Genomic DNA, 16092 nt, shown 5'->3' with positions numbered 1-16092 from the left:
ACCTACACAGAGGAAAGCCGGGCTGGGACGGTGGCCAGCAGGGCTCTCTGCCTGGGCCCTGAGCTCATGGCCTATGTCTGGCAGCTGAATCTTCCAGTGGCCTCGCAGTCATCTGGCCTGCAGGTCCCCACATCCACTTCGTAGTACCGTGTTTACATAAAAGGCAGAGTGTGGCAAGCGAAAGACGCACACTTAAGCACACCCAATGGAGAGTGCAGGGAGGGTCTGGGCACCATGTCCAGGAGGCTGTCTAGAAAACATAGTGAGCTAATGTGGGTAGCTTGCTGATCTGACTCACTGATGCAGAGATAGTGCTTACAACACCCTCCCTCCAGAAAGCTACTGGAGCAGAGTCAAAAGTTTAAAGGTCCCCCTCAGAACTGAGGAAGACAAGGCAGAAGCCAGGGAGCACATCTTACAGACAGGGATGCCAACGGCCACCCACGCTCCAGTAGCACACTGACCTAAGGTTTCCATAGTTCCCTGGAAATCCTAAGGACTGTCAGTCATGGTACAACTGTGCCTAATAAGCAGAGAGGTTCTGGCTCCAGAGACAAATAGTACATATCAAATAGTACATGCTCTGGGATTATTTCAGCCTGTGCTACAGTTGGCAAACAGGGTCAGGAGGGTAACTGTGATGGTCCTTGGGATTAGGAGTTGATGTATTTGGAAAATCACCCCTCCCACTTCTCTGTTCTTCTGTGACTTCAAAAGACAGCAGATGCTTCGGTACCCATAGCTCATACTTGTAATCCTAGCTATTTAAGAGGCCGAGATGTGAGGATCATGGTTCAAAGCCATCCTGGGCAAGAAAGTCTGTGAGGCTCTTGTCTCCAATTAGCCACCAAAAAGCCAGAAGTGGAGCTATGGCACATGTGGTAGAATATCCATCTTGAGGGGAAAAGATGAAGGACAACACCCAGGCCCTAATTTCTAGCCCCAATACCACTGTGCGTGTGCACGCGCACAAACACACACACACACACACACACACACACACACACACACACACACACACACACACACACACACACACACACACACACACACACAGAGCAGACCCTCCAATGTCAATGATAAGTTCACTTAACTTATGGACATGGGTCCAGCTTACATCTCTGGCTCTGTCATTTCTAGCTATAAGACCATGGAAAAGTTACATAGAAACTTTCTAAGCTTATTCCTTGTCATAAGGGGACAGTACAATCACTTTAAGGGAACTAAATGAATTAAGCCTGTGTTTCTTGGCACAGAGCTCAGCCAGCCCTGTAACACATTCAACTCATAGGGAATGTTAATGACCACATCATTAACATTTAAGCCCTGCAGGGAAGCAATGAGACCAGGGTAAGCAAGGAGCACTATTAGCTACCACTTCAACCACTGGCTCCTATGGACCCAGTCCTCCCAGAGGCTGCACACTGCCTTCACCCTAGACTTTGTTCACGTCACACATCACTCTTTCATGTGGAGAGTGGAGGAGGGCAGGAGCTGTGGTTACTCAACTGTGTACCTCTCACTCTACCTTCCTGGGGTGAGGAGAATCTTGTGCACAATAAGTTCTCAATAACTTTCAAATGTAACAATAAAACATTATGTTAAGCCCTTTGAGAGAGAACAGGTATTGGGGGAAGGTAAAGGGCTGACCTAAGCAGCTAATGGCAGATCCCACATTAAGATCTGAGGTTGGGCTGGGCATCAGTGGCTCACACCTGCAATCCTAGCTACTCAGGAGGCTGAGATCTGAAGATTGAGGTTCCAAGCCAGCCAGACCAGGAATATCTATGAGACTCTTATCTCTAACCACCAGAAAACCAGAAGTGGAACTGTGGCCCAAAGTGGTAACGTGCTAGCCTTGAGAACAAAAGTTCAGGGACAATGCCCAGGCCCTAAGTTCAAGCTCTACAACTCACAAAAAAAAAAAAAAAAAAAAAAAAAATCTGGGGCTGGGAAGTAGCTCAGTGGTAGAGTGCTTGCCTTGCATGCCTGAGGCCCTGGGTTCGATTCCTCAGAACCACATAAGCAAAAAGAAAAAAAGCCAGAAGTGGCGCTGTGGCTCAAGTGGTAGAGCGCTAGCCTTGAGCTGAAGAGCTGAGGGACAGGGCTCTGAGTTCAGGCCCCCTGATCAGACCCCCCAAAAAAAAATCTGAGCTGAAGAGCTGAGGGACAGCGCTCAGAGTTCAGGCCCCCTGACTGGACCCAAAAAAAAAAAATCTGAGCTTGGGGAACCAATGAGTCTTAATTCCAACACAGCATACAAGGGAAACCAAGGTTAGACTCTGAGATTGGCTTCCTGAATTATGATGACATTCAAGCCTGTTTTCATCACTTTATGCCAATAAACATGTTCACATTAATAGTTTGTTTTTTCCTGTCTCTACCCATACTTTGAAAAAAAATCTGCTCTGTGGTTAAACTTAATGAGGCCAAAAATGTAGGACTTCTTTGCTCGGGAAAAGAAATTTCATTCTGTGACTTAGGGTATGAATGCATTCTCAAGCTTAAACTCAAGACATTTCTAGTGTGACCTCTGTCCATTCTTGTGTGAGCAGGGTCCAATCTGAACTGAAGATAATTTCAGAATGTGAAGACAAGCACCAGTGGCTCACACCTGTAATTCTAGCTAATCAGGAGGCTGAGACCTGACGATCACAGTTTGGCACCAGCCTAGGCAAGAAAGTCTGTGAAACTCTTAGCTCCAATTAATCACAAAAAGCCAGAAATGGAGCTGTGGCTCAAATGGTATAGCACTATCCTTGAGAAAAAGCTAAGGGGCAGCATCTAAACCCTGAGTTCAAGCCCAGCACACAAAAAAAGCCATATGAATTTTCTATCTAGGGGGGCTAGGGATGTAGCACAGAGACAGAGTCCCTTCCTAGCATGGGCAAGGCTCTGGGTTTGGGTCCTAACACTGCAGAAGGAAGGGAGAAAAGGAAGAATGGAAGAAAGGAGGGAGGAAAGGAAAAGGAAGGAAGGGAGAAAGGGAAGGAGGGAGGAAGGGGTCCATTTTATAGAAGAAAAACACCAATAGGTAAATATCATATGCTATTAATAGTCAAATGTCAATAATTTTATATGAGTCAACGTAATGTTTACAAACAGGTTGCTTTATCTACCTCCTACAACCCCAAGGACAGGAACTTTTTCTCATTTTCTTTACTTTGCTTCACCATTCTTGCCACTGAGATGAAACCTAGAAACAGCATGTCGGGTTTGAAGTCAAAGGATATTCTTGAAACGCCTTAGACACGGAGGCAGTGAGGCATGATGGGAGAGTGTACAGTGTATAGTATGAGGCCCTGGGAGCTCCTGAACTTCAGAAGCACAAAGGCATTTGTTTGTTCACCAGATGCTTAATGCAGACCAGTTGTGTGCCAGGTAGGAAGCTTCGTGCTGGGGACTCAGAAAAGAGACATAGTCCTTGCCTTTTGGGGATTTTACTATCTCCATGGAGAAGAACACAAATAAAAATAACATCATACCTAGGGTAGACATGACCAAGGACCTGTCCCTGGGGACCTGGACCTAGTCTAGATGCTCAGTCAGGGAGGTTTCTTGACACAATTAAGTGGAGATCTGCACATGGAGGCAGAGGTTAGATTGTGGGGGAGGGGGGAGGTAATCGCAGAACTGGAGGAAGAAGGGAGGGATAAAAATCTAATCACCGTGGGCTTTCAGAGTAGGGGAACCACCCTGTACACAGTGTGACACGAGGTTATACATTTGCTAAAATCTACAGGATGGATACCAGCCACCAAGGTCGATGAACCCTAAAGTAAATGACAGACTCTGGTTGATCAACACTGCTCATTGATTGGAACCAATATCCCATACTGGTGAGGGAGGCTGATGGTACAGGAGGATCAGACCAGGAAAGGCTAGAGACTGCTCTAAAATAAATAAATAAATTAATTAATTCTATTGGGAAGAAGAACAGGAAGAGGAGGAGGAGCAGGAGGAGGAACAGGAGGAGGAGGAGGAGGAGGAGGAGAAGGAAGAGGCAGGAAAGTAGGAATATAAGAGAGGAGTACTCCAAGCAGAGGAAACAGCATGTGCAAAGGACCTGGCAGGAGTCAGGGCAGCTGACCAGAGGTCATTCAAGCGTGAACGCAGAGGTCACTGGGTGGAGACTGAGAGATGGCCTTTCCCCAAGCCTAACTCTTCACTGCCATAGCAGTGAGTGAAGCTGTCTGCCTGTGCAGATGTCTCCCAGGGCAGAAGCAAGGCTGGGAGCAGTTGGTTAAAGGATACATACTCTCACCATACCTAGCTGACAACACGGAGGAGGAATCCAGCCAGTTCCTGACCCTACCTGAGGACAGGCAGCTAGCTGTTGGCAAGGCAGTGAAGCCTGCAGCATAGAGAACCGCTGGGTCACAGATTAGAGATGTCACCTTAGAGACAAAGCTGGTGGAATAATTCAAAAGCACCTGTTACACCACTACCATCTGTAACACAGAGAGCCAAGGAAAACCATCATTAGACAGTGGAGAACACAGGTGAAACTCTGCACACCTGACCTGCACGCACCTCCTCAGGAAATCCAACACTTCAATGGTATTTTGCAGAGACTCTGCAGCAGAGGAAGGGCAAGTGGACCAAGGATGAGATCGCCCATAGAAGCAACAAGAGCTGGCCAGAACAGATAGCATGTGGAGGGGTCTCTCCAAGCACACCAAGGCCCTAGATGTGTGTGCTGTGGGGGAAAAGAGGGCAATTTCCTACAGCCCCTCATGCATACTTGAAAAAAATTACGCACACCTAAAGTCTAGTAGGAACCAGACAACAAGTCCAAAGATACCAAATCAACACTGTGAAAAGTGCGAGTGTCAGGGTACAGAAAGGAAACCTTTCACAGCCAGCTGGGCCTTACTGTTAGGAGGGCAGAAAAGGATGATCACTGAGCAGCGGTAGCTGAGATCTGAGGATCAGGGTTGGAAGCCAAGCTGAAAAGTCTGTTAAGACTTATCTCCAATTAAAACCATCAAAAAGCCAGAAAAAGAGCTATGTGGTTCAAGCGGTAGAGTACCAGCCTTGAATTCAAAAGCTAAGGGACAGTGCCTAAGCCCCAAGTTGAAGCCCAAGTAGTGGCTTATGCACACATGCATGGAAAGGGTCAAGTTGCTATAATTTAAGTCCTTTGTAGAAAGCAATGTTAATCAGCATGGGTGAAGGGCACCCAGGGATCACCCTCACCTCCAGCTCCACCCTCTGCTCATTTTCCCAATGAGTATGTGTAGGTGGGAAAGCCCACCAGCATTCACAGAGCTGGTAGGCAGCAGCAGAATTGGAGCTCACGGCAGGACAAAAGGACTCTAAACCCAGTGCCCTTGCTCTATACTGTACCACTGCTACTTCCCAATGTACCTGGTCCCTGGGACCAGAAAGAGAATGGGCTTTCGAATGAACCAGACTGAGTCAAGTGAGCAGAGCAATTACTTTAATTTCATGAGGCCCACATAACTTGTTTTCCTGCACAGTGGTCCCATCGGCCTCAGGAGATGTGGTCTCTATTTTAGACTAGGATCTTCTTACCAGCAAAGGAATACAGAACTCCATCCACATTAAAAAAAAAAAAAAAAAAAAAAAAAGAATGTTTTCATTCAAGCAAAGCAACTTCATTTGCTTTAAGATTTGTTCATCTATTTCTGAGAGGGCAGAAATGATGCAGAAACTTAATGCTCAATGCGAAGTTGGAGAATCAAAACTAAAATGTTAAAATGGAAAGAATGTCTAAAGACTATGAGGGCTAAATGCTGGTGTGTTAGAGGCTGGGCAAACCAAGCAATGTGCTGGGCTGCACAGATCTGATGGGACAAAGCAGCCCGTAGAGATTTTATGTTCCTAACCTCAAACTCATGACAACAGCTAGGTGGTGACTGGCAGCTTGGAACCCAAAGTCCCTTGGCTCCTCCCTCCACCCCCCACCCCCTAGTCCTCTGGAGGCCCAAGGTACTTCCTTGCTTTGAAACACTAGAAAAGCAGCCTCAGTTCCAGTCAGTACTATGTATCATACCTCACCTGTGCAATCTCAGAACAACAACTGAAAGTCAACTTCTAAAAGTCCTATGGGAACGATAAAACTAGGAATGGGAAAAGCCATTATTCTGACCAAGACAAAGTATAAACAAGGCCCAACCATGGGCTTCTGGGTAAAGGTAAGACATGAGGGGTAATGGCATTCATCACCAAACTTGTTGGGAATAGGGCACTACCAAAAATACCTGCCTGGGTGAGAATGTCTCCTTTAGCTATAGATGCTGCCGAACTGCTTTCTCACAGCAATGAGGGCAGCTGGGGGGAAATAAAGCAACTCAAAACCACCACTCATTTTATTTATACAAAATAAAATCCTAAATAGGAACAGGTAGATTCCGTCTTGCAAAGAACAGCTTTCCAAGAAACACAGAGCAGGCTAGAGAGACAGGAGTTAAGTCAGTCACGTGAATGGCTGGTTTCAGATTGAGAAGTCACACAAATCAATAACCTATAGTCCAACCCAGGGGAAGTAGAGTGAAAACAAAATCAGTGCAAACGGCTCCTCATGGCACTGTGAGCTCAGCTCCATCTCCAAGGGGCCAGGGCCAGAGGAAGCAGAGCAGGTAGCACTATGGCAGGCACTGTCTAAGCAACTCCAGCCTTAGGAAATACCAGCCAATGCTGGAGATTGATTGAAGGCCCCCCCCCCCCCCCCCCGTTGTTACACCAGTTTGCAGCACTAAGCCGGAGGGCCTGCAATCTGGGCAGTCAGGGGTAGGCAGAAAACTCATTAAACAAAGTAAGGAATGCTTCAGTGCAAATGCCATTTGAGTGGTAATCATTAAGGATGAACACGAGGTTTAATTTCACTATTCTTCCCACTTTAGTAAGTTCGAAATGCTTCCTAATTTAAAAAATCATAATGTTCATAATGGAAATGTAGCCAAATTAAAAAGATTTAAGTAACTTATAATTCTATCTCCTAAGAAAACTGTTTTAGTCTAGTGCTGGGGCTTGAACTCAGGGCCTTGTGTTTTTATTTAGGTTTTCTCTCAAAGTTGGCATTATACCACTTAAGCCACATCCCCACTTCCTACTTTTTGGTAATTAATCAAAGATTAGAGTCTAACAGACTTTCTTGTCTGGGCTTGAACCTCGGATCCCAGTCTCCACAGTAGGTAGGATTACAGGTGTGAGCCACAGGCTCCCTGCTTTAAATATGTTCCATTTTTTTTCTTTCTTTTATTTGCTAAACAGGATCATCCTGTCCATACTGTTTTATAAACTTGTTTTCCACATTCCTGCCTTAATTTGTCTCAAGTTATTATTCAAGTCATTAGCTTTAATGGCATGGTTGTCCCAATCTGTTACAAAAAGGTAGTCCCTGACAAATTCCCAATTTTTTGCTAGCATAATTAAGGCTTGTGTGGACCAGGAAAGATGACATTTATTATAAACAAATGGTTTCAACTGACTTAGAAATCATTCCTATGTAAATATAGTGTGTAATAGCACAAAGGAAAAGGAAAGGAGAAAAATGAAGCTGGTAGCTAGCAGACCGCATGATTCAAAGCCATCATTAACTTTCCATGCATTCCTGGTGACAAAGACCTCCGTAGAAACTTCAAATGGCATAAATCTGAAATCCACACACTCATAAAATGTTTCTCAGTCAACAATAATTTACCAGGTCCTGGCAATGAGTTGGAGAAATCCGTTAAAATCCCCTGAAATATACAATTTCAAAGGGTAGGATACTCCATCCATCTGAGATAGTATAGGGAGATTTTTCAGGCATGAGAGTGGACCCATCAGTCCACTAGATCACTATGGCCCAAGCAATCAAGTTGCTCCAATTAATCTAGTAGAAGTAATGTAGTAGGACTTGCTTAGGCTTCCCCGTACCAAGAAGCCTTTATTTAAAGATGGCTTCCTCCCCCCAAAGAAGAAAAATATGTAAAATTCTCTAGGTAGGTAGATGAGAGGAATCTTATATTTTCTGAACTATTTTCTGCCAGGCCAACATGTAGATATTGGCTAGATGTCTGTGAAGACATCACCTCCTAGGATCTAAATGCCAGTAAAAATATCTAAGATGTCAGGTGTCAGTGGCTCATGCCTGTAATCCTAGCCACTCAAAAGGATGAGATCTGAGGATAGTGGTTCAAAACCAGCCTAGGCAGAAAAAGTCTGTGAGGCTTTCATCTAAACCACTCAGAAAAGGCAGGAAGTGCTTTGTGCCTCAAGTGGTAGAGTGCTAGCCTTGAGCAAAAGAAGTTCATGGACAGTGCCCAGGCCCAGAGTTCGAGTCTCAGGACTGGCAAATTTAGATTCAAATATTCTTTCTGGAATACATCTGTAAGCTATTTTGTGACACAGTTAAGAAGCTCAGAGATAAACACATTCTAGCTGTGTTCCATCTGGCATTCAGACTGCTAAAAAAAACACAAACATGTGAACCAAACCATGTGTTTCTGGCCAGCAGCCACCCTGGATGGAGAGCCACTGGGATTCCCACTCCAGAAGGGACAAGACTCAGTGATGGCAGGATGGAGGGACGTCAGAGGACCGCAAGGGCATATGCTGCTTCCTCTGTCTTTTCCTTTCCCTTCCCCATCTCTGACTACCATGTGGGGTTTCTTATTTCAGAAAGGACATTGTAGCTCCCTTCTCATCCATATCTAGGATGCATGTATAATGCACTGAACACAAACTTGCTGAGCTCAGAAACTATGGTAGTGCATACAATTCAGAGCTGTTCACTGAGCATTTTTGTAGCAGCCACCATGTGCAACCTCTGCAATAGATTCTCACCTCTTTCCTGCCCTCCCCAAACAGAAGCATTCCTAACCACCTCCCTGAACTTGCCTGGATTTTCAAGAAAGCATTACCATTTATACATAAAACATGATGAGTTTGTGGAAAATGCTAAGTATATGCACTAGAAAGATTGCAAAATTGCAAAATATGTGTTGCTATAAGGAACTTGAATGATTTGGTTTTTTTGTCTGTTTTTCTGTTTTTTTTTGGGTCCGGTCATGGGGCCTGAACTCTGGGCCTGGGCGCTGTCCCTCAGCTCTTCAGCTCAAGGCTAGCGCTCTACCACTTGAGCCACAGCGCCACTTCCGGCTTTTTTCTTTTTGCTTATGTGGTGCTGAGGAATTGAACCCAGGGCCTCTTGCATGCAAAGCAAGTGCTCTACCACGGAGCCACCTTCCCAGCCCCTTGAATGGTTATTTTTATGTTTTGTTGTCAATTGCTTTGTTGTGTGTGTGTGTGTGTGTGCGTGCGCGCGCACACCAGTCCTGGGACTTCCGTGTATGTGTGTGTGTGTGTGAGTGTGTGTGTGCACGCACGTCCTGGGACTTCCGTGTGTGTGTGTGTGTGTGTGAGTGTGAGTGTGTGTGTGTGTGTGCGCGCGCACACCAGTCCTGGGACTTGAATTCAGGGCCGTGTGTGTGTGTGTGTGTGTGTGTGTGTGAGTGTGAGTGTGAGTGTGTGTGTGCGCGCACCAGTCCTGGGACTTCCGTGTGTGTGTGTGTGTGTGTGTGTGTGTGAGTGTGAGTGTGTGTGTGTGTGCGCGCGCGCGTGCGCGCACACCAGTCCTAGGACTTGAATTCAGGGCCTGAGTGCTTTCCCCAAGCTTTCTTTTCACTCAAGGCTGGCACTCTACCACTTAAGTCACAGCTCCACTTCTAGCTTTTTGGTGGCTAAATTAGAAGTAGGAGTCTCAAGAACTTTTCTGCTGGGCTGGCTTTGAACCACAATTCTCAGATCTCATCCTCCTGAATAGCTAGGATTACAGGCACAAACCACTAGCACCCAGAGAAAATTATTTTAAGGGTAAGTCAATAGCAATATTGCATTTATATATTTCTCTAATCAGAACCTTTTTTTAAAAAAAGTATGAGTTCATTTCCTCCGGATTTATGTGTTACAAAGAAACAAAAGAAAACAAACCAGAGGGGTCACACAATTCCATTTTTTCACCTGGGATCCCCAATAGGACAATATTGAAAGTCTAACAAAATTAGGCCAGAAAATTCTATGTGATTCTATGTCTATGGCTTGACTTTTACACTTCTTTTCTCCTGAAAAAAAAAAAGCAAAAAAGTCAAGTGTGTAACCATAGAACAGCCAATCTCTGGCAAAGACAAGTGTCCCCTGAACACAGAGGTCACATGCCTGCTCAAGCCAAGCCTAAGCTCCAGCTGACCTGAAAGCTGGACATCTCCCCAGGTGGCCACAAAGCTTACACTTGGATGCCAGAGTGGACCACAGCCACATGCTGAGGTAGCTCATCATCTGTCACCTCCTACAGGAAATGCCACACCCACACTGAGACTACCTTGACCTCCTGTAAAGACCCAGGACCAGGAAGAACAGTTACCTTGCAGACAGCGGCCTGGAGGATTGCATCAAAGCCCCCCTCGGGGGCATCGCGGTTCCTGGACACCCTCTGTTTCCGAACTTCCTCATTGAAGCTGTCCACTCTGTCTGTGAGAGGTAGCAGATGGCGGAACCCAAAGGATGGGACGCAGTTTGGAAATAACTTGTAACTAGCAAGAAAGAAGAAGAGAGTCACTTTCCAATACTATCTCTAAATCCTTTATTGTATTTTTTTACTTTTTGCTGGTCCCCTAGGACCAGGCCCAGAACTCAGGGACTAGACACTGTTCCTGAGGTGTTTTTGTTTATTGTTTTTTTGCTCAAGACTAGCACTCTAACCACTTGAGTTACAGCTCCACTTCTAGCTTTTTGGTGGTTAATTGGAGATAGGAGTCTCACGGACTTTCCTGTCCAGGCTGGCTTTGAATCACAATCCTTTGATCTCAGCTTTCTGAGTAGCCAGGATTATAGGCGTGAGCCACTGATGCCCAGCTTGTCTCTACATCCTTATGCAAGTATCCGGGGGAGTATGAGTGTTGTGGGGGGCACCAGAATTTACCCAGCATCCAGAATTTACCACCTGCCCTGGGACAGATAAAGCAGATAAAGATAACCTAAACACTAACCTCCAATTCTAATGGTGAGCACATTGCATATATCACAGAAATGCCTGGTGTGGATAAATGGGTATAAGGAAGTGGGCATTACAATAGACTCCTCTGGATCGAGGAAGATCTGGTGACAGCTTTGAAAGATTAGTGAGACCAATGGTATGGAGAAGTTGACAATGTCTATGGTGGGCAATGTGAGCAGACTTGCTCTAGGAATTGAGCCTCTCCTATTAACTGTGCTGCTACATGACAAATGATGCCACAACCTTTTTTATGTTTCTTATGCTCACCAACAAGACATGGCAGCACATGAACCAGAATGAAAATATTCATTCTGCTTCACCAGTTTATACAGATTAACTGCCCCTTTTAATGTGTCTGTGGCAGTACTAGGGTTTGAACTCAGGGTCTGAGTGCTGTCCCTTAGCTATTTTGCTCAAGGCTGGTGCTCTACCACTTGAGCACCACTTGTAGCTTTTGCCTGGTTAACTGAAAATAAAAATCTCACAGACTGGGCTGGGAAGGTGGCTCAGTGGTAGAGCACTTGCCTTGCATGCCTGAGGCCCTGGGTTCGATTCCTCAGCACCACATAAGCAAAAAGAAAAAAGCCAGAAGTGGTGCTGGGGCTCAAGTGGTAGAGCGCTAACCTTGAGCTGAAGAGCTGAGGGACAGCACCCAGGCCCAGAGTTCAGGTCCCAGGACTGGACCAAAAAAAAAAAAAATCTCACAGACTTTCCTGCCTCGGCTGGCTTTGAGCCACAATCCTCAGATCTCAACTTACTAAGTAGCTGAGATTACAGGCATGAGCCACCAGAAGACAGTTAAACTATTCATTCTTTTACATGCCATAGATATCATTTAGTAACTAAGCATTAGTAAATAGGAAATGGTATCTGAAACTTGGAAAGAAGGAAGTACTACATGTCAACAGTAGATTACTTTCAGGCCTTTTTCCTATAATATTAAACAAGTTCCTCTTTTTAGTCTTCGGCGGTGACCCCAGGAGGCTCTATTCCTGGAGGAAGTTAGTTTCTAACCACAGTTCTAGGAGCTTCAGCTTGCTCAATAGCTATGAAATAGGCAGAAAGGCTTTGTTAGAAGAAAGCTTATTGTTTGGTTGATCTGTACAAAGAGTCAAGATTTAGTTTCATTGGTTATCTCTAATTCTATTTTGTCTCACTTATTTATAGATGGGTGCAGAAGGGATAGGAGGAGAAAGAATATGGCAGCCAGAGAAGAACACATGAGAGCCTGCCGCAGGAGATTAAGCAGGGCTGGTGGGTCTGCAGACAGAGGGCAAGGGATGAGGACAGGCAAGAGGAAGAGTGGCGGGAACCTGGCCCAGAGAGACAGGGTCTTCATCCCTATAAAGGATGTAATGAGAAGTAAGAGCCATCAGAGAGGCCTTGGAGAAGGAAAGCCTTTGTAATCTGCCTGTGCCTGGGAAGAGCAACAGGCTTAGCAACTGCTAGAGAAGCCACCTTCACTGCTGCCCCAACTAGCCCGGCCAGGGCAGGTTTGGGCAGGCTCCCTTCCTCTGTGAAAAGCCAATCTTTGCCAATCCCAGCTCCATCCACTACAGTCACAATACCACACCAGAGCCTTCACAACAAGCCACCACCTCTTCCCAGTAGACAGGCAACAGCAACTACACCTTACCTGTCTGCCTCTCCTCTGTGTCTCACTTCTCCACAGATTCAAATACCCTATGCTTAGACAGCAGATTCTTTCTGAATGCGTAACTCAGGCCAGCCAGGCATTTCATGACCTCCTCATTGTGTCATAAAGAGCACAGTGGTAGAAATTACATTCTCTCTGAAAGAACAGGCTGAGGCTCCATCCACAGCTAGCTGACAGGTCCAGAGAGAACACACACACACAAACACACACACACACACACACACACACACACACATACACACACACACACACACACACATACACACACACACACACACACACACACACACACACACACACACACACACACACACACACAGCGCCTATCTTCTACCAAGTTCCTACTCCTTCCTGGGTTGTTAGATATCATGATTTAGGACTTCAATAGTGATAATATTGTCACAGCTGGTCAGATTGATTATAGAAAGGGAGCAGGGAGAGAGACGGAATAATTACAATTAATTGAAAAAAATCAGGAAAGCTGGAAGAAGTATGGCTATAGCTCAGCCTTTTTCCCTATCTTCCCTTTCACTCCCACAACAGAAATACAGATAGATTTTCACTGTGGAGAATGGCTGTTAAGTGATCAGCATCTCTAAAGTGTGTTCACTACTTGGGAGACTGAGGTTGGAGGGGCAACCTGGGTAGAAAAGTTCACAAAACTAGTGGGCAGAGATGGGAGGAGGAAACTAGGGGAAAGTAAAGGGATAACATTATCCAAAAACACACAACTGTATCCATTACCTGACTTGTGAAATTGTAACCTCTCTGAACAACACATTAATGGTAACAATAAAATTGTAAAAAAAAAAACCGGGCCGGGGATCGGTGGTTCACACCTATTATAATCCTAGGTACTCAGGAAGCTGAGATCTGAGGATCGTGGTTCAAATCCAGCCAGGGGAACAAAAGTCTGTGAGACTCTTATCTCCAATAAATCACCAGAAAACTGGAAGTGGTGCTGTGGCTCAAGTGGTAGAGCGCTAACCTTGAGCTAAAGAGCTGAGGGACAGCGCCCAAGAACAGAGTTCAAGCCCCATGACTGACAAAAAAAAAATAGGGAAAGAGGCATGGCTCAAATGGAAGAGCACCAGCCTACCACGCACAAGACTGAGTTCAAATGCCAATATCCTCCCCCCCCCCCCAAAAAAAGGGAGAAATGGGTTATGTTTTCTAGAAAGGTATCTTAACTACACCAAATTTACTAGAACCAATCAGGGATGGTTCTTATTAAGAAGAAAAAACAGCTGTCACATGGATGTTAACTGGAATAGGATGTCCCCTGTGACTAGGTACCCGGCCAAGCCCATGGAATTGCTGAGTGGCCTTCAGACCTGGTTGTTTTGGGGTCTCCTGCCAGGAGAAAACCCACCCAGTGTTTCTACAGGCTTCCAGGTAAGAACCATTCATAAGGAATTACTAAGTTAAATATTATTAACTAAGAAGAAAAAAAATGTATGATTAAAGAGCTGGGCAAGCGAGTGTGTGTGTGTGTGTGTGTGTGTGTGTGTGTGTGTGTGGTGTGTGTGTGTGTGTGTGTGTGTGTGTGTGTGTGTGTGTGTGTGTGTGTGTGTGTGTGTGTGTGTGTGTGTGTGTGTGTGTGTGTGTGTGTGTGTGTGTGTGTGTGTGTGTGTGTGTGAAGCAAATCCAATTTGAACATTACTTGGTCTAGGCAAATCCTTGAAACAATTTAATTTTCAAGATAAAATTGGATTGAGCTTATGTGAGCAGGTTCTCATCTTAGCCTAAACATAGAGAACTTCTGCATGAAATATAATTTAAAATTTTAAATAGAACTCCAGGCCTGGAAGCTTAGGAGGGAAATCTCAGATGCCAGAATTGGAGAGGAAGCCACTCAACAATGAATGGACTGGGGAGCACATGGATGGGCAGGGAGAGCTGTGTGTGCAACTCAGGCAAGGCGTCCACACTGTGCAGGGACAGGACATTACACAGCATGTACAACAGGGGTCTATCAGGCACAGATGATAAACTTCCAACCTAAACAAGGCCCAGAACTGTAACAGGACTCTCTGCATACAGCTGAACTCAAAGAGCTGCCACTCACAAAACCAGAAGCAGAAATTCTCCATCCATGGCCTGGGAAAGAGGCAAAAGCTTACTACCGGTCCAGGCTGAGCACAATAAGAATCATACGTCCACCAGGCCTGGACTATCAGAATTCACAACTTTTATGGTGAAGGAACCCCCAATTATGAGTAAAAGGAAAACGAGTCCCACAGTGAACATAGAAGGTTCCCAGCAGCAGAAAACGGTAAAGTTGTTCTGCAGGAAGCCAGCATGCCAGGGCACATGAGCGTCAGATGGGAAACAGCCTCCAATGAAGATGAGCTAATAAAAGCATTATAAACCCCAGGAGAAACAAACCACCATTGCAGGAATGTCAGCAAACCCAACACCCTGAAGGAAACAGAACAGAGTGGCCTAAAATTCTTACAAGGGTATTTAAAACATCCAGAAGGAACAGAAGCCAAAGGCCAGACAGAATGTTAGAAAAATAAAACAAACAAAAATGGAAACCAAAACCGAACTCTAGAAATAAAAAGGGAAAGAAGAGGAGGAGGAGTCTAGAAAAGAACCAAATAAAAATTAGAGAAATAAAAAATACAGTCACTGAAGTTAAGAAATGAAATTTCTGTATATGGGTTACACTAAACCTGGGGAATGAAGTGGCAAGCTGGGAGACATTTCCTATTAAGTATTTGAGAGACAGACACAGAGAGGCTTTTAAAACTATCAGAGAAAAACTAACACGTGACATTTACAGTGAGAAGCTTCCATTGACACCTAACAGTGTCCAGATGAGAATGGAAAGAATGGAAGAAAGAAAGTAACAAGATAAACTCAGAATTTTCAAGAAAAAAGATATATTCTTAAAAGAAACAAGTTGACCAAGTTTGAACAATATATTTAAAAGTTTATCAACCTAGACATAAGGGAGTCCACATCACAGAATATATCAAAAGCTCTAGAGAGAAGCACAGCAACTGCTTTTATGCCAGTACCAAGGCTTGAACTCTTACTTGGCTGACACAATACCACTTGAGCCACACCCCTACTTCTGACATTTTGCTGGTTAGAGATAAGAGTCTCTAGGATTTCTCTGCCCCAGCTAGCTTTGAACCCAGCAAAAGCAGACTTTCTATCAACCACAAAGAAGTCAGAAGGCAATGGAATCACCCTTTCAATTAAACAATTCCTTAATCTGATGCTGAAGTTACTCTATGCCTTCTTATTTTAGGAGGCTGGGGGGACGGATGGGTACTGGGGCTTGAACTTGGGGCCTGGGTGTTATCCTTTAGCTTTTCTGCTCCAGACTGGTCACTCTACGAGTTGAGCCACGGCTGCCTTTCCAGTGTTTTGGTGGTCAGGTTAAGAAATAAGATTGTCACAAACTTTCTTGCCGATG

The 16092-nt window shown here is 45.0% G+C and overlaps 1 protein-coding gene across 2 annotated transcripts in view; it reads right to left on the bottom strand.

Moving 5' to 3' along the window:
- Itgb5 (integrin subunit beta 5) overlaps positions 1 to 16092 on the bottom strand; it is a 120808-nt gene that overhangs the window by 62175 nt on the left and 42541 nt on the right. For both annotated transcript variants that reach the window (XM_070030016.1, XM_070030015.1), the window contains exon 5: positions 10373 to 10541. In XM_070030016.1, coding sequence (XP_069886117.1) covers positions 10373 to 10541 — 169 coding nt within the window. The remainder of the gene's footprint in view (positions 1 to 10372; positions 10542 to 16092) is intronic.

Source organism: Dipodomys merriami, unplaced genomic scaffold, assembly GCF_024711535.1.
Source record: "Dipodomys merriami isolate MVZ:Mamm:240054 unplaced genomic scaffold, mDipMer1.0.p SCAF_2, whole genome shotgun sequence".
Lineage (NCBI taxonomy): Eukaryota > Metazoa > Chordata > Mammalia > Rodentia > Heteromyidae > Dipodomys > Dipodomys merriami.
This window is presented reverse-complemented; position numbering and strand designations above follow the sequence as displayed.